This window comes from Etheostoma spectabile, chromosome 17, assembly GCF_008692095.1.
Source record: "Etheostoma spectabile isolate EspeVRDwgs_2016 chromosome 17, UIUC_Espe_1.0, whole genome shotgun sequence".
In the NCBI taxonomy this organism is placed as follows: domain Eukaryota; kingdom Metazoa; phylum Chordata; class Actinopteri; order Perciformes; family Percidae; genus Etheostoma; species Etheostoma spectabile.
The window spans coordinates 16,559,490-16,579,107 of NC_045749.1; the positions used below are offsets into that span (position 1 = coordinate 16,559,490).

Consider the following 19,618-nt stretch of genomic DNA (forward strand, 5'->3'; position numbering starts at 1 on the left):
TATATGCACTAAATGGAGAGATGTCAGAGTGAGAGGGCTGCCCATGGACAGGCACCCCGTGCAGTTGGGGGTTCTGTGCCTTGCCAAAGGGCACCTTGGCAGTGCCTAGGAGGTGAACTGGCACCTCTCCAGCTACCAGTCCACCACCATACTTTGGTCCATATGTGGACTTAAACCGCGACCCTCCGGTTCCCAACCCAACTTCCTACGGACTGAGCTACTGCCACCCCCATGTATTATTATATTATATAACTAATATATTAAAAACATCCTTTGAGACAAAAAGAGACAAGGAATGCTGCAATACAAATTAAGTAAACCTGGGAACAGTTTTACATGATGACGCACATGAGAGGGCGCAGAAACAATCAACGTAAACTATCAAGCAGAAACTTCAAGCTCACATATATCCCTTGATCAATAAACATCTTTTGGCTTTATTTTGCTTGTGTGAAGTGCTTTCTCTACCTGCCTGCTACCACCCACACCCACACCACACACCCACAACACACACACACACCCCCACACACCCACACACAAACACACACACCACACACCACACACACACACAACATACACCCACACACACACTCAAAATCTTGTTGCTGAGAGGATTTGGAGGCAAGTGAAGCTGAGCAACAGCAGATTCTGAGCAGAGACACACAGAGTTAATGAACCCTCACCAGTCAGCATGGCTGTCCATCTGCTTTCATAATCCCTCTAACAGCAGGCCATGGGCGCTGCCCAACCAGCTACCAGCTACCTGCTAACACACACACACACTGTGTGTGTGCGCGGGATTGGGCGTTGCATGGGGAGGAAGGTGGTGGGCTGATGTGTCTATTATAATGCCCCTGTGCCTTAGCTCAGCTCACCAGCTAATCTAAGTAGAGTGGCAGGAAGAGGTGAGCGTGAGGTCGGCTGTTGAGCCCATCTGGTCAGCAGCAGGTAAGAGGCTTGAAACACATACACCCGCTGACACACTTGATGCGTGTGTGAGCTCATATACTTAAATCTAACCTTAATTACATGCAGGTACATCTGCCATATTAGACCTAACCTCGATCAGCTACTTTACACACGGTGCTCATTTAAAATGATTCCTGACTCCTCAGCGACCAGTGCCTGGTGCCATGTGGTGGCATACTTTGCGTACACCTGGCTTGGTGAATGAACCAGGAGGATAAACCAGGTTTCCTCCCATGCAATCAGAGTGCCTGCCAGAGCGAGAGAGATGTGTGTGTGTGCGCGAGCTGTGTGCTGATTGAGACTGGGAGTGTGACCCCACTGTGACCCATGCAGAAAAAGGAGAATTACGTAAGTAATACGACTGGCTTTCCATCAGCGCGTACACATCACACTAAGGCCTATGCATGCACGGACACACGGCAAACACACAAACCCGAGCCAAGAGGAGCCTGTCAGCCCTTGATTAAGACCTGCATCCAAGGCGCGAACGGAATCTTTACTGTGTGTTTGAATGCTCCCAGTCAAAGCCTCTGGAGGAGAAGTAAGAATTAAGTCGTGGTGATGAAGACGGGTGGAGGAATTAAAGAGAGGATGAGGCCAGATCTCATTCTTTCACTCTTCCCTTTGCTATGGTTATGATCCAAGAGTGCCTTAGCAAAAACAGGGATTATTGCCCCTACTGTGCATGCTTGTGTGTGTGTGCATATGTTTCGGGGATGAAGCTTGATATTGCACAGCAGACCTTTTCCTTTAGCCCGATCTTTAAAGCTCAAACTGAAGAGAGGAGGGGAGAGAAGAGGAACAGACAGAAAAGGAAAGGAAAACACGTAAAGAGAAGGAGAGATAAGGAAAGGAAAGGTCTGGATGTGCCCGTGTTGATCTCTGATTAAGTGGCCAATCACCTCTCCATTACTGAAAGGGGCAATGAGCTTGAGAAACAAACATGGTGCTTTAAATCAACCACAGTCACAACATTAAATAACACAACAGCACACTGCTGACAAGCATCCAATCACACAACCCCACCCACCACGCCACCCGACGAACAATCACAAATAACAAATACACTCATTAAGCATCATTCGCCTCAATTTAAAACCCAAGAAAGGAAAAAAAACGGTAAGTTGTTTGAAAGTCCTGCTGTTGCCTAGCTGCGTGCCATTAAGACAGAAGGAGGCAGGATCATTTCCGTTCCCTCTCTTAGCCGGAGATATGCGCACGTACGCTCAATACGCCGTCTCTCCGGGGAGGTCTGTGTGTCATTCCCCTACTTTAGACACACCAGCTGCTCGGTGTGTGCTCTGCAGTGTTAAGAACCCCTTCCCACCTCGCACAAGCCCCCGGTGGCACCCACATCCACTTACACACAGGCATGACAAAGCTCCTCTCACTCCCCTCCTTTACCTACCCACGGCAACCCAAACCCCCCACATTCATAAGAACCCTGAGGGCAGATGGGACCCTAATAAGCGTTACATTTAGAGAAATGGGATTCTTCACACTGCCTTCTAAAGAGCAATTCCCAAACTCTGCCAGAGAGCTGGCTGGGGGTAAAAAAAAAATGATGGAGTGAAAGAGATATGGATGACAGAGGTTGGTATATGTGAGACTATAAAGCTATAAATACACCTGATGAGACTATCAAGAGACTGAAGGAAGAGGAAGGGGAAACAGGGACAAGTGATGGCAATTTATTAATGTATGGGAATGTAGCTTTGTCTGCCACATTCATTAAAAGGAAGTCAGTATAAAAATAACTGCCACCGCCTTCCCTAATGCAGCACATGTTAACACAGTTAAAACTGAAATTTTCTCCATGCCCACACGACACACTCTGATACAAACAGACACAAACACAAGCATTAGCAGATTGGCGGTTGTCTAAGCTCTGAGTGGACTTGGCTCAACTGCCTTTTGAAGACAAAAAGCCTCTGCTAAGAAGATGAGGGGAATCTACATGGTCTGAAAAACTCCTCTTTTTTTTTAGTCGAGGACGCACGCAGAGCGCTGGACCATAGCACAGGCAATCAAGTGCTGACACTGCCTCTGATCTATGGACCTCAACGCAACCACTTTTACCAAGTGTGTGTGTGTATATATCTGTGTGTGTGTATGTTTCTGTCTTAGGGTAAGGGGGGTTGTTCAGGATCTGGCGAGACCCCCCCGTGGTGAATGCTGATCCTATTGGTCACGATGCCCAGAGTGCTGCTGAGATCTTAAATGAAAATTCCTGCACTCACTCTCTCACTCCTCCCAAGTGACCCAGCGGGTCTTCCACCATTATAAAAATAAATGCTACCTCCTCATCCGAGGATGTAGCTCCGTTTTGCATTCGCGGGTGTGGGTGGGTGATGTACTTCTGATGTCAGATGTCCTCGAGCATGTCTTAGCATATCACTCGTATGAGATTCAGTTTTCTTTTTTTTTTTGCTTTTCGGATCACAAGCAGGTGTGATCTTAATCTGTGCGTGAGTGGTTATGCAACAGTAATACACATCTGAAAAAGCCCCCCATTAACATACACACTCATGCAAGTGTCGCTGCTGTGGAAGTTGCGAATGAGTTCTGAGTGTGTGTGTGTCTGTGTGTGTGTGGGCGTGTGTGTGGGTGTGTGTGTGTGTTTTGCCCCCCTTTACTCGACACAAAGGGGCAGAAAAATCTCTGTGGAGTCTTCTATTCATCTAAAGCACAATGGAACCCCACAGAGGTTTTCTTCCTGTTTCCCTGTCTGCCCCACCCATCTCCCCCCCCCCCCCCCCCCCCCCCCCCCCCCCCCCCCCCCCACCCCCCACAGGGCAGGATGGAGGGGCAGGGGGTACCCTGTTCTGCCGGCCCAGCAGCAACTCAGCTCCAATCTCCCATCTGCCACGAAACTCTCCTTCCTCCACCCCCGACCCATCCATCCATCCATCCATCCATCCATCCATCCATCCATCTATGCATCCCCCTCTCTAACTCCAGCCTCAACTTTTTTTTACTGCACTTGCTGGCTATCTAAAAGGCCTGTGCCAAAATCTTCGCCTTCAAAAGTTGCTGACAGAATTAAATACATTTAACGATTTAAAAACCTACTTTGACCTTGGGATAAACATGGTCAGTAAAAATTGGTTTAAGTTTAAAAAAATCTATGGCTTTAAAGTGAAACATTCCTGCATTTTATTACTGTTTTATATGAAGGCCCAAAGGTAGGAGAGACCACCTGGGGCGAGATAAACAAGACATTTTTGAAACCAGAATCCGAGGAGGCATTACATGAAATATTTAAACAGCTTCACTTGATGATAATGCTGTACACTTTTTAAATAACACTCAGTTTAAATTAGTTGGCAAGCTCAGCCGCATTGATTAGATCATTATTATCCCAGATTCTAAATACTTTGAGAACTTATTGTCTTTGCAGAAGAAAATAATGGCCTGTGCTTAAAACCATATTCATCTCAAGTCTGCCAATCTCTGCTCGAAACTTTCTTCTGCTGCTAATTCCTCTTTCCATTCTTTATAGTCAGCTCCTTCTTCCATTTACCTCGCTATTTTGTCTCCTACAGAGCCCTTGCTGTTTGCAGCAGATTTATGGTCCAGTCTAACATGCACAGTATTGGCAAAGCATTAAACATGTCTACTCTTAATACTGTGAGCTCTCTCCATCGATAAGAGCCTTAATAAAAACATTCCCCAAGTGGATTTGTGTGTCTCTATTTTCCACCCTCTGCCTCCCTCCTCAACAATATCCTTCGCTCTTAACCACCGTTTCTTCTGCTGATTTGCTAACCTGGCCCTTCTGCTGCACATCAATTGCCGTTCTCTCATTCTTTTCCGACTTCTTCTCCGCACACACGCCGCCTCATTCTCTGGCCTGTGCCAGACGTTTAATGACGCTTGAATGCCACTGCTATGGAGTTACCTTCTTTCGCTATTTTCTCATAAAGGATATTTAAAAATCATGCCCCGGGATCAATCTATCTCAATGTGTCTCTTACGGATTCATTTCTCTTCCATCTCCCCTTTCTGTTTTTTTCCTCTACACTTTTAGATGGAAAGCATTACCCTGCGTAACCTCTCTCCTTGCACCCTTTGCAACAGCTCCCGGCTGCAATTGGCACACTTGCTCAAACTGCCAGTCTTTTATCTTGTCTATAAATGCCTATTGGTGCCCTAAAATCCTTCACTACCCCCTGCAGCCATCTCAGTCAGTTACGCCAATGAGAGATGAGCAGCTGTTCCCCTCCCACTTCTTTCTCCTTTGCTGTCTCTGATGTCAAGAATTTGAGCATCATAAGCACATTTTAAATATTAACAAAGACCACTTTGCACATATGAATAATACAGCAGAGAGGGCAGTGGCTGGCCAGCAATCCCATCCCCTGCTGTCTCACGACCATAAAACTAATGCACTACTCCGGGACAGAACGTGGCCTGGTCTGGTCTGCCAGCAGGACTTGCCTGAGGAACTAGTCTGGCCTGTGGCCTGGCCTAAAAGAGCTGTCGGTCTGTTTATTTATCACGGTGCCCAACCACCTGTCCAAATCTCTGCAGATGCAACAGCCTGGCAGGCCTTTTGTTATGACTACATGTTTCAGAGACACTTTAATCTAATCTGACATCTCAATCTGTTGAGCGTCTTTGAGGCCAAATGTACTTTGGTTTTTGATGGAGGTTAGCCTCCCTTTCAAGCATCTGAAATTTAGCAGTCAGAAAATTACAGAATTCTTCTGACTGAAGTGTTTAGAGAAGGGCAACAACTGTTTTCAGTTATTAGCTCACGTATAATATTAAAGAGTCTTTCATGCAGCGACTGCACTGTTATTCAGGAGCTAGAGGATTCCCACACGTAACACAAATGAGACAGCACATCCTAGAAGAGTGTCACTATTCACCCAGCCTCTATGGGAGTGTCTGACATGCTACGCTGCCTAACTCTGAACACTCGACTGCCCCTTCGCTACGCTCACCCTCGCTCTCCTCCTGTCTTGATATTCTAGTCTGGACACTGATCTCTTGACCCTTCCACCCTCAGGGCTTACTGGGAACCTGATTGTCTTCATTTAATCCTGATGTGTCACAATCAGTGTGTAAACACACTTCCCGTATGTCGGTTTTCTAATTCTGATGAAGTCATTAATAATGACACACACACAGAGAGAGAGGCAGCGGACAGCAGGGTAGTTACTCCAGACAAGTGTTCCTGGCAGTCTGGGTAATTAATGTGTATGTCAACACAGAAAGAGGAGCACCATAGCAGAAATGTGAGCTCAGCACATCCACAATGCGGGCAGAGACCGAGACAGGAGACATCTGAGGGGAGGCGGCAGAGAAAAAGTATATACACACACAATGGGAGAGAAGATAAATGCAATTTGTCTGTCCCATCATGCATTCCCTAAATATATCTCTTCCTCCCTCTCTCCCAGACAGAAACTTTACTGGGGCACACTGAGCTATTGTCCCCTGTTGTGCCCCCTCCTCCTACACTCTGCTCCCCAAACAGGACCTCACTGCAATCCTCAACTGCTTGTATCAACGTTTCTCATTGCATGCAAGGATTTCATAACGGTCCACAATTTTAATAAACGTAAGCTGCTTTTCTGCTCCGCCTGTTCAGGAATAACACACACACACAAAGACCTGCCAGGGGTTCTTATTGCCATTCAAAGAAATGGCAACAGACCTGGACAGACAGTCTGTGTGTCCTCCAAAAGATTACTGCTGTCATTAAGTAAAAGAAATTCCTCAGCAGAGAGTCAGGTTTATTCCTTGGAGTGGTCTTTTAGAAAAGCTTGTGTAGATGCTGCACTCATTGCTGTCTACATTGTCCTTTTATTCCTACTGTAAATCGAGCCTAATCCACAATCTACTAAACCCTCAGATTTCTGCCTTGCATTTCAATCTTATTTGGCAAAGGGAGGGCAGGAAAAGTATAGGCTCGCACACCCCTGGGCCCCACTGGGTGAAATCATTCATCTCACACTGGATAGGGGCAGTGTCACCTTGGTGTCCAGGTCCTGTCTCCTCAGCTCAGCAGTGACCTGCCCTGTGTACCAGGTGATTTCATCTCCATGAGAGCTGCTGCAGTCTCTGAGGGCATTAACTCGGAGCAACCCACAGAGAGAAGTCTGCTCTTCACTGATCAAGGCATGCTCTGTTCGTACTGAAATACTAATTCTTATAAAATAATGATTTAAAAAAAAATATGGTTTACAATCAAGTGGGTGTGTTCAGTATTTCAGACACAACTTGCACCAAGACAACTGCCACTGCATTTGGATCTCGCAATGAGAAAATAAATAAATGAAACTCTTCTGCTAAAGCACTTCAAGCGCTCCATCGCTCCTCACAAAGGCTTTTCTTTTTTCCCTTCTTGGAGAAGGCAAGGAGGCATGGAGCAAAACCTTAATCACTCCCTGCGCACCGGGGGAGTTTGATTTTTCCGCTCCGAGTAGAAAAGAGAGCTCTGAGCTGAAGGCTGAATACTTTACTAAATTGTAAAGAAAGTGCTGTCAGTGGGCGATCACATGGAGCAAAAGTTAGGGCGTGAAGGTAACTTTGAGGCTGGACACATTTAGTAAAAAGTCCAAAGTCGAATTATTTTCTCATTTATTGACTTGTTCAAAATAAAACAAAAACAAGCGATTTTGTGTGTCTGTGCGCACATAAGTGTTTTGTAAATGTTGCGCCGTGTTACCTGTGTACAGTATTTCACATGATTACTACTGATAAACTGATGTTTAATTTCACAACTTACCAGTGCCAGAGACGACATATCCCCCGACAACGAGGAGGAGAACCAGAGGACCGATACATTGGTCGCGCTGCATCCGAACAGAGAGCATCTTTTCCGGCTACGCCGTTGCGAAACGTCCCGGGTTTTCCCCACACAGCGTATAACCTGCGGTGCTTCAGAAGTGGCTCTTGTCCAACAAAAGTCACCCCCACTCCCTTAAAAGATTTCTCAGGAAATAGTGAAATGCCAACGAGTACAGTAACTGATGTTGGGTGTCGTTGTTTTAGTAAATAGTTCACTTTCGGAGCCTGCGACGCTCAAAACACATCCATCACCATGCGGCTTGTGAATGTCTGAGAATGATTGAAAGGGTGTAATTTCCGCCCGTAATCAAAGTTTGAAGAGGTCCGTAGTTATCACACTCTGTGAATATGAATAAACAATCTGCCGCTACAATTCCTGGTAGATTTCATTTCCAGCTGCAACTGGACCCTGCTCGACTGCAACCCATGAGCGCAGAGGTGCCACAAAAAAGTCACCAAAAAGTTTGACGCATTGCTGCTCTGGATGGGGAGGTTAATTTAGACGAGAGGGAGTCCGATTCCGAGCAAAAGAGTAACTTGGTTGGCGACCATATAAAAGAAGTAGGCTACCACGGGGAGATTCTGTCAGATCGCCGCGTTCGCTGCAGACTGGCTCTTCTGGGGGCCCCTGGGTGTCTTGTCTCGGGCCCGGTCCGCAAGGTGTAAACAAGAACACGGGGGATCAACGCGGAGCACAATGCCAGCCTCCGGACTACCAGTCCCCGCCTGGCCAATCATAAACCATCCTCCTCCTCCTCCTGCTCTCGGAGTTAAGGCTGAACAAGTGAAGGTAAACTAGTGGCAAGCGAGGAGGAAATAGATGGGAGGGGAGAAAGAGAAAACCCGGACCCTAGAGCGCAGCGCACTGATCCGGATTCAGAGTAAGGGGATTGTGAGTTTCTTTCATGCTAATCTATCTATCTATCTATCTATCTATCTATCTATCTATCTATCTATCTATCTGCAAATCTAATAACTTCAATGCAATGACATAGACAATCCTCTTTCTTCGCTGGCCCTTCCTAATATGAATAGTCTGTGGGCAGCTTATCTTGAGTCTATAAAAGAAGTCCAGCAGCACCCGTCTTGCTTTTATGAGAGCATTTTACTTCCTGTCAGTCTATCCCTCCCGCATCCCTGGGTCATAGGCTATTTTACTCCCAGTGGCCACAAGAGAGCACCCTTTCATAAATGAGCCAAACTCTAATGAGGACGACACTTGACTGGATCTTCAGCAGACGTCTTCATAATCAAAGTGGTTTCCTGTATGACTGGATGGAGCTGATGGTGTCTGATTGGTGAGAGGACACCACAGGACGCATGATGAAGAGGTGAGTATTGTTTTGGCGTTGAAGGTGCTTTCACGTTAAATGCTGTAAAGCCGTGATAGTGCAGATATATACTATTACAGTAAATTCAGCTTCCCAACCTCAATTTACATGTGTTTTTTTTTTATGTTGGACAAATCTGAGTTTTTTCCTGAGATCATATATAATTTATAACAGTGGCATCCTCTTTAAGTTGTTGAGTTTCTTTCTCTTCTTCTGTTAAGCCGTGGCAACATTCACAACTGCTAATTTCCTCTTTCAATTCGATATGAATAAATCCCTGTTGTTGATGCTTCTGGAAGCTCAAAATGTATTACTTCCTGTGCACTTGAAATACCTACACAATTCATGGCATCCATACAGTGGAATGAGTTGATGAGGATGAAAAGGAATCTCATGTTACAGTCACCAGTGTGAAACCAGTTATGCTGTGGGAGATTTTCTTCACCATCATCAAAACACTGATGAGGGGAAATCTGTAGAAGAATGGTGTTACATACCTCCAGTAGAGATCCAGAGACTCTAATAATCTATGTCAAGAAGAATTGAAGCCACTCTGGTTATTTTTCTTTCTTTAATTTGTCACCCATTTGCTGTATGGTTTAGTGAATTACTGATAAGAAGTACAAAAAGAGGCATTCTTTTTCTAAGAAAATGTCACCGATTTTTACTTCCAACATCTCTGTTTATGGGCGGTATCACTCTTTGGCTGATACTGAGTCTCATTCCTTCTGCTGCTGAGTCACATTGATGGTCAGTGAGGGGAAAGTTTCTCCTTGGATGACTTGTATGTTAAGACTGGGTTAACACTTTAGTGTGACATGCTCAAGATTAAATAAGATACTTCAGAGTGAAACAGAGCAAAGCCCGGAGTTTTAAGCATGGGTGAGGCAGACAGAGAGCCAGTATGTATGCAGCCTAAAGCGGGGCCCTTCTCTAAGATGTGACAGTACAGTATTTGGCAACAGAACAGCATAGCTGTACTTTGCTCAAATACAACTTCAAAGGTTATAAATTGTCTGGACAAGTGATGAGTCCCAGTGCCTCCCTCCTCCCGACCACAATTATGCTGTTTCCTGGAGCACAGAATACACTCTGGATTATTCATTTATTCTCAAAGTCTTTATTGTGACTGGTGAGAGAGGTAGGAGGAGGGGGATGGAGACGGGGACGGAGAGAGAGAGAGAGACATTGACATGGACGGTGAGAACAAGAGGAGGTTATGCGTGAAATGGAGTTCGCAGGTTGTGTTTGAGGCAGATTTTTCTCGTGGAGCTGCAAATGCATTTTCTGTTTACATGTCTGTGCATGCCGTTGTTTCTGATTGTGTTTTTGTGCCACTTCTACTGCTCTGTTCTGTCATATAAATGCTGTGCTCTGCTTTATGAGTATATTGAGTATTTACTTAGGTGACATCAGCCACCATCTTTTTGTCATTGCCTCACTTAGCAGTGATTCTTGATTTGGTGTATGGAGCACTTTGGGGTTGAAGAGCTCATTGAAGCGTTTTTATGTGACTGACTGACTGACTTTGGTGACACATCTCCTACCTTGATGAGGTCACGGAGGATGTTAACAGTTTAGAATTTGCCCTTTCTTCCTTCCCTCCAACACATATCTCCAATTATTACTTGGATAATAACAATGTTGAACTTGCCATAAGTTATTATTTTGTTCTGCTGTTTGCTAAGACTAATTGAAGATACAAGTCAAGGGCACCCAACAGAAAACTGGAGAGAAAAACGGTGGGAAAGGAGAGCCATAATCGAGTGGGATGAAAATCATATGCGGTGCACCATACAGAGGAAGAGACAAAGAGAAAGCTAGGCTATTATTAAGGCGTAATAGGTTATCTGCCAAAGACTGTTTAGCACCGCCAACTCTCCGTTGCTTTGTGTTGCAGGCTTGACATAAAAAGGATCAAACTTCCTATCTCTGTAAAACAGAGGGGGTCTAAAAATAGGAGACATGCTCTAGAAGTTGCTGTGGAGATAATTGAATATTATTTTCAGGAATGATTAAGTTGACCTATCCAGTAGACTAATTATTTCTTGCAGGCCAGGGGAGAACTTGTTTAATAGATGTTGGTAGCAGTGAATAAAGCAAAAATAAAGCAGCCAATCTGCAGTCTGGCTTTCTGTTGACCAAGATAACATCATCCATGGAAAAATGAATAATACCCATCATTAGAGTTTGGCTTGGGGTGGATGTTCACAGATTTATTACGCAGTATTTCAGAGTGGTGTCCTCTGACATTTTCTTTGGATGTTTAAAGTTTCAGGTCACCCCAATATCAAAATAAAATCTCAATATTTTCTTAAAAGCCATCCAGGAAGTTTTGATTTCATGTGCCAATGTTTGGGAAATCTTCCTTTACCCCATTGCGAAAGAGGTGAATTAAATTTACATTGTGCTGCTGAAATATTTAAAGATTATGTTTCAAACTCAACAGCAACATGTCTTTGAAAATCTTACTTCTGCTTCACTATTTTTCAGAGGTAAGTATTATAATTTTCTACTCCACTACATTTAAATGATAGCTGTAGTTAGTTCATTTACAGATTCATATTTTGCTTACAAAACATATGATCATCTTAAAAAATATGGTAACCTACATTGGTTTAAATTAAACTCACCCTCAGTATGTAAAGTAATTAAATGTGTTCCGTATCAACCATTAGATACATGATGCTGTTTACACATTACATCGGTTACAAGAATTCAGTAATATAATATATAATAATATTACGATGGCAATGCTACTTTATAATAATTATTAATTAGTACTTTTATTTGAGATACTAAGTACATTTTGCTGCATAATACTTTTTCTCTACTTTCAATTCAATTCAATTTTATTTATAGTATCAACTCATAACAAGTTATCTCAAGACACTTTACAGATAGAGTAGGTCTGGACCAGACTCTATAATTTACAAAGACTCAACAATTCCTGTAATTCCCTCAAGAGCAAGCATTTAGTGCGACAGTGACGAGGAAAAACTTCCTTTCAGGGAGAAACCTCGGACAGACCCAGGCTCTTGGAAGGCGGTGTCTGACGGGGCCGGTTGGGGGGGGGGGTGATGAACAGTGGCAATAATAGTCACAATAAATGATAATGGAACCATGACTAGAAATAGTAGTTGCAGTAGTTCATGGTGTAGCTGAGCACTGCCGGGCGTCACAGGTGTAGCAGGATGCTGCAGAGCAGAGCAGGGTGTAGCAGGGGATAGAAGGGCGGAGCAGGACCACGGCGACAGCTACAACCAGGATTAGGGTACTACCCTAATCCAAGAAAATTTGCTGGGCGACAGAAAACACAAGGGCTCCGGGGGAAAGCTCCCCAGAGCTAGGTTAGTAACATGCAATTTTGGGACATGGATATACACAGATGGAAAGAGAGAGAAGAGAGGAGCGCAGTGTGTCAAAGGAAGGAAGTCCCCCGGCAGTCTAAAACTACAACAGCATAATTAGGAGCTGGCGCAAGGCAGACCTGAGCTAGTTCTATATGGACTGGTAGATGAGTCTGACCATGAAGATAATTCAGGAACTGGAACTGGAGAGTCTCTGTTCAAGTCCCTGAACGATCCAAGTATGGGAGTATACATGGAGGTGGTGCACTGGAAATGACACATGCCTATGGTTTGGTGTGGTCAGACACCTAGATCTGGGTTCAATTCCCACTGCAATATATATAAGTCAATATGTCCCTGAGCAAGACAATTAAGCCCTAGTTTCTCCAGAGGACTCTGATCTCCGACATATACAGCATAGCAGTTGCTTACTCGCGTCGGATAACAGCTTCAGCTGTATTAAATGTGTGTGGACTGGTGGATGGAGAGGTGCAAGTTCACCTCCTGAGCACTGCAGAGCAAGGCACTAAATCCCCAACTGCTTGAGGTGCTTGTCCATGGGCAGACCCTTTGCTCTGACATCTCTCCATTTAATGCATGTGTAAAGTGTAGGTCTTCTTCCTATTACTTATATCTACTTTTACTTGCACACTTCTTTTTTTACTTCAGTAAAGGATCTGAATACTTATTCCACCACTGCTCTGGAAAATCTACAGGCCTAAATATATATGGACATGTTTCACTAGAACTATTTCTTTAAAAAACAAAACAAAAAACAAGGAAAACTGTTTTCCTGTTTTGGAAAATGGTTTTTATTTTATTTTATCAACCCCTGGCCCGTTGAGGGTCTTGTGAGCTTCAATCAGCCTGTTCATGTGTGTGTGTGTGTGTGTGTGTGTGTGTGTGTGTGTGTGTGTGTGTGTGTGTGTGTGTGTGTGTGTGTGTGTGTGTGTGTGTGTGTGTGTGTGTGTGTGTATGTGTGTGTGTGTGTGTGTATGTGTGTCAGTGCGTTGACTTCACCTGTCCTCCACCGTTGTAATCCCTGGGTACACCTGGGCCTTTGCGCTTCGGGGGCTTTTAGCAGATTGCGTGTGTTAGACTTAGGACAATTACACTGATTGTTGTCCTAGAAACTCTGCTCTCCCTCTGCTTTGGGGGGTAAAAAAGATAATACAATTAAATGTGACAGAACTATGTGAAAATTGAGAGAATCTGTCTGCAGGCTGCTTTTAATATGCATCTAACTCTACCACACTTTACAGATACAGCACCTTGACAAACATATCAAAATTGTTCTCATATACAGAAAGGTCAGCATCTATTCCTGAATTCAAAACAATTTACCCAAAGTGTATTTAAACATAGGAAAGCTGATTTAAATGTAGCCCTCATAAAGGCATATTTCTAAGTAGAGAATTCCTCTGCCGCAAACATCATACCGCAGCAGATATGATCGCTCTGTTGGACTTACTTTCATATCCAAATTGTACTTGTTGATACTCAGGAAAGATAGGAAGCTTAACGCTCATCTTATTCTCTAATGGTCACGATCAGAGCTCTCCTCTCAGCCGTACACAGACATCATTAGTAAACAGCAGACCAAGGAGCAACATGATGGCCGTTTGCACTGAATACTTGGGCAAGAGTGTAGAAAGAAAGACCAGTCCCCAAGGAGATTACAACTGTTTCATATCTCCACTCTGTTAAGATAATGACTAGAAATGTAATGTATACAGCTGAGGGATGCTACAGTTGGAAGTGAGTGATGCATGTTGAGAAGCATGGATCATTAGGACCTCAGCTGCATTCAACCCAGTGGAGGAAGAGATCCGTTACTGAAGTAAAAGTATCAACACCACATTGTCCTGTATTTAACATCCTACAGAAAAATTATACTTGATTAAAGTACAGAAGTATTATCAGCTAAATGTACTTAGCAGTAAAAGGTTACAGTAGAATGTTAAAACTGATGCATCAATGTGTAAGCAGCATTTTACTGTTGTAGCAGGTTTACGTGGAACTAAATTGAATCACTCTCTATACAGATACTGTAGCTTGTTTAATCCAGGTTACCAGGAGAGGTTACTAGGGGCCATGAGATGATTAATAGGGTAGCAAAGGAAAGAAGAACAAACAACAACAACAACACAAACTTGTGTCTGCTTTTTTTGGTACAACTGAAAAGAATGAGATGCTCTGCTAATTCTCCCATATGTTTTATTGCGCTGCAACATTTCCTCAGGCAAATGGCATTCAGCAGTGGCACAAGTATATACATCGGGTACATACATGGTCAGCTGATCATATCAGCTGAGCTCATTCAAACTAATTACCAAGGGCTTGATCAGCTGAACTCATTTAAACTGATTACCAGTGCCACCTTTACCATATTTCACCACATAAAGCAATTGGTGGTAAAAAATACATACACACAAGTATGCATTTTTTTGGTGAAAAGTTGTAGAGTTTTACCTCTCTGGGCCTCAAATACAGTAGTCATTTAAATGAAAAAATGTGAGAAGTTTTAGAAGGGAAACTCTTTGGTGGAACTAACAACTCGTAGGCATCTGAAATGACACAAGGAGCTTCAACGTTTTAACAAGGCATTGTAATTTATAAGCTTATCATGTATTTTTATGAAGAATTACCTATAGCTGTTACATAAATGTAGTGGAGTAACAAGTATAATATTTGGTAACACTTTACTTGAAAGTATCTACATAAGAGTGACGTGATACTGTCATGAACACATGACAGTGTCATGACACTGTCATGACACTGTCATGACACATAGTGCAGTTCAGTTGTGAAGTAGCATAAAATGGAAATACCCAAGTGAAATACAAGAACCTCAAAAAGTACAGAATTTAAGTAAATGTACATTTCCACCACTGATCTCACAACAGCTGTAGCGCTCATGCTATTGTGTGTATATGTGTGTGTGTATTATTTTTACACATTTACTTGTCTTCTTAAGACTAACTAAAGGAACTGTGTCTATACAGTATGAGTTGTTGGAAGCAGAAAGAAGGACATGCACGTGTTGTGGTGAGACTAGGAGCTGCAGTGAAGAGTGGGTGTGAACACTAATTAAACATCTGTTAGAATTTGACAGCTATAAAGCTGACAATGATATCATCAGCTATTAGAAACCACAATGTTACTGCCATTATATAGCAAACATTTACTTGATGGATTAGAATTGGGAAAAACATCCTGTGCTCTGAATCTTGCCTCCAGTAAGCTCCACATGTGGAGTTTCCTACCCACTGTGGGCCTTTGTCAGGTAATGTCTCAGTTTATTAGCCCTGATATGAACTATAAACATAGATTTTGTTTATGGTGAGGGGCGTCAGGGCATTGTTGAGTGATGATATTTCATGAGGGAAGCATTATGTACACTTCATAATATTGGCTGCTCAGCACATTATATATATACTAGTCCAGTCCAGACTTGTTTTTTATGGTAGCATTGGGCTTTAGGACACTGTAAGTCAGTGTTTCATCTGTGAAAGCAACATTATGGCTTCACTGTTGTATGTATTTGTGTATGCATGTGTGCTTATGTGTCTAGATTAATGACCACTGGCATAAGAAACGCCACAGACTAGCGTTTTACACAAACAACTTCAAGTTTTGTGACGATATAGGGATCCGCCATAGGGTGGAAACATGACTTTTGCTGTCCTCTGTTACTCCCTCCAGCCCTCCCTCACTTCATCATCCATCGCTCCCGTTCACCTGTACCACCTCACTAATGATTGCTCAGCGGCTGTGAGTCTACCATGCATCATTTACCATGAGCTCCAGAGAGGCAGCAAGAGAGAGAAGTAAAGAGAGAAAAGGGGAGCAAAAGAATAGAGAAAGGAATTCTCTATTCATGCAGGTGGTAAGGCTGAAATGGAGCAACAGCAATGTCCAGATGGAGTGAATGAGACTAAGGAAGGAAACTGACAAAGGGGCAGACACTAGGAAACAAGCATGTGCTGCAAAGGCAATGTAAAGGGAGAAGGTGAGAATAGGCTGGAGGGGACTAGGAGGCCCATTTTATTAATCAAAGCCTTGATCTGGTGGGAAACGCTGACAGCTCTGTATGAAAATAATACTCAAGAGTTGCCAAGATACACTTCTGAGTTGAGATTGAGGCAAAAACAAAATAACTGTGCCAATTTGATGTACGTTATTTGTGATTAACATAATTGCACAAACAGATTATATAATTACAACGGAATACAGTTACCATGTTACAAAAGAACTGCTTCATATTTAGAAGGGTGAGATTTGCTAAGAATTATGGTTTGATTTGATATGTTACACTAGCGTCACAACATGATATCGAGCAGGAGGAAGGGCTGCCTAACTGCACATTTTTTGATTTAATAACATTCAGATTCATAAAGCTATCTTGGTGAATTTGAAATGAAACTGTTGTTTTGCCTGACATATTAGAGTGGTTTCTCAGCTATAGAAAACAAAACAAAAGCAGTGCTTCACACTTTTGAAAAAAATGCAAGATAGTGCGACAAAAACAGGAAACATGGCCTCTGCTCAAATATCACAACAGTGAATTTGTTTCAATTGTATAATTAAGTGTTTGATTTACCACATGTGAGGCTTGCCTGGACAAGACTCAATAGCATCCTATGATGCAACATGGCACAATAGGGGTGGCTTCATGGCTTACTGCACAATATCAACCAGTCAAAATAATTTGATATTCCAATTTACCTTCCCAGGCATAAAGACAGAGAAAAGCCGATAGAGCCGAGTGACAGGTTTTCCACATTCCTCGCGCTGGCTGAATAGACACTATTATTAGGTGTCTGACTGGACGGCCAATCAAGTTGATAATAATAGGTTGGATTTCTGCAGACAAGGGATGGATAACACAGGAGCTGACCCCACAGTACAGCCAGCCGGTGGTCCTCTTATTAGCCCATAAAAAGCCCAGGTTGTGGGCGTGCTTTGTTTGCCTAGACTTGGTTTCCCATCGTACCAATATCCCCTCGTTTCTGGAGGTGGGGAGCCAGCAGGGATAGGGAGAGAGGTAAAATGAGGAGGAGGGAGAGGGATGTAAAATGGTTACTGTGGAAATAATAGCACTTTTCCAGCACTAAATGATTGTGCGTAACATCTCTGATGACTATTATTACAACACTCTGCAATGTATAATACTGTATATGTTATGTTTATTATTAAATTAATAGATTCCATAGCTTTAAATAGAAGTCTTGCATGAGAATATTGTGACCACAGTGGCCTTATCACAAATTGCAATGGACATCTGTAAATGGGGATGATCAATATATTGGTAGGTTGTTGAAGAACTCAGAGGTTAGAAGAACAGAGTTTATCATGTTTCCATGTACACGTTTTTATCACTGACCTTTGTGCTCCGGCAGTTGAGGTGCTTCTTCTTTTCAAGAGATGCAAATCCATCTATGCTTACCAGCCAAATCCATGCAAAGCAGTCTGTTGAGGTTGAATCTACAGAAGCTGCAAATCAGGGAGTGGAGCTTATACGGTGTATGGAATGAGGTCATATTGTTGTGATAAGCATGGAGGAAAAAACGTTTTTAGTCATTTACCAGTAATTTGACTGAAATATCACTCTGTTCATAGCTTTTCTTTAACAGAAGCTGATGCAAATGACCAAAAAGCAACAATGAAGGCTGTTTAACCGCACAGTGCAGATAGCATAGACATTTATTGATGAATAAACATCAACATAAGAATGAAATATGAGCCACTTCTCATGCCACATGAAATACAAATAGAAGATGCTGTAGCAAAGTGTGATACATCTCTCACAAAAATGACAGAAAAATTGATCTTTAAATTCTATTTTTTTTTGGATTACCTTTTCTTAAATGAAAAACATAACTCTATGGTGGAGGAGAACAAATAGCGCACCACTATAGTGTACAATAGGTCATAACCAGGGATAGAATTAATGAGCAAGTATCACACCTGCTTATAGGGAACAGACAGGGTTGGAAAGGTGGACACCTGCTGCTGGAGACACATCTGCTCCTCTCAACTTCTACATGATTGTTATTTGAGGAATCACTGGGTGATGGGTGTTAGTTGAACAAAACCTCCATCTGTATGAATTCTGGCCTCCTTTGTTGTATAATCTAACAAAGTTCAAAGTAATCCCACAATGTGTAAAGCAGCAAGGATGTAAACTTGAAACATCAGTCCTGCAGTCCTCCTCCTGTCACATTTCCTGTGCTCGGGGCTTCAAAAAAGCTCCTTCTGTGACTAAAAGAGACAAAGGAACAATCAAACAACATGAGTAAGCATGCTCCTGGGCTCCCACATTCCCTTTGGAGGGAACACCACAGCCTTTCATCTCTGCTCCCCTCTCTGTATCTATCCTCTCATCTCTCTGCTTTATGTGCTGCTTTCTGAGCAGAGTTCAAACACTGGGGACCAGTTTAAATACTGGAGGTTCCCTCTGCAGTGCTTTAGTGAACTGGAGCATACAGTGAAATATAAAAAGCTCGGAGTTTTGCTCCTCACATTTATATAAATAGGCTTACCTTCGTTTAATTAAAGACGGTGTTGTTAAGCCTTACGACAGGGAGAGTACTGAAAGGTGATATTTCAGCACTATTGATGCAGCTTTCAAAAAAATGCCGATGTGCATATCAATAAATAGAAAAAGCAAAATAACTGAAAGGAAGGAGAATGCACCTGGTTCGATAGACTTGCAGGTGATTGAGAGGGAATGGGAGCCCTGTGTGCATGTGTGTGTGTTCATATCATGTGTGTATTTGTGGTTAAGCTTAAGACCTATATTGCATTGCTGTGCTGCACATGTGTACTGAAAATGAGTCTCTTTCTCTGGATACGTATATGATCCCTTGTTTGGTATCAAGTCTGTTTGAGTCTTCTAGAGGAAGAATTTTTCAGTAGGACATGATGAATCTTTGCTGAAAACAGGCCTTCAAGTCCATCAATGAAGACGAAAAGAGACCAGTAGAGAAGCTGCGGAGACACAGAAAATCCCAGTGGAATCCACCAACACCTCCAACAAATAATCCAGTTGGAGACAAAAGTCAAAATCCCCCTGTCACACTCCAAAAGAACTACAAAGTGAAACACGTGCTTAAATCAATCATTTTATCATTAATTGAATGCTAGCATATTAATCTCATGCCT

The 19,618-nt window shown here is 42.9% G+C and overlaps 1 protein-coding gene across 4 annotated transcripts in view; it reads right to left on the reverse strand.

The window, feature by feature from the left end:
• Positions 1–8,634, reverse strand: part of unc5b (unc-5 netrin receptor B) — a 48,739-nt gene extending 40,105 nt beyond the window's left edge. For 3 of the 4 annotated variants that reach the window (XM_032541082.1, XM_032541081.1, XM_032541080.1), the window contains exon 1: positions 7,709–8,633. Coding sequence is in view for 1 of the 4 variants with exons in the window: in XM_032541083.1 (XP_032396974.1) it covers positions 7,709–7,796 (88 nt within the window). In the remaining 3 variants the exon portion in view is untranslated. Of the gene's footprint in view, positions 1–7,708 lie in introns of all 4 variants that reach the window. The other variant, XM_032541083.1, reaches the window with a different exon arrangement.
• Positions 8,635–19,618: the final 10,984 nt, after the last annotated feature.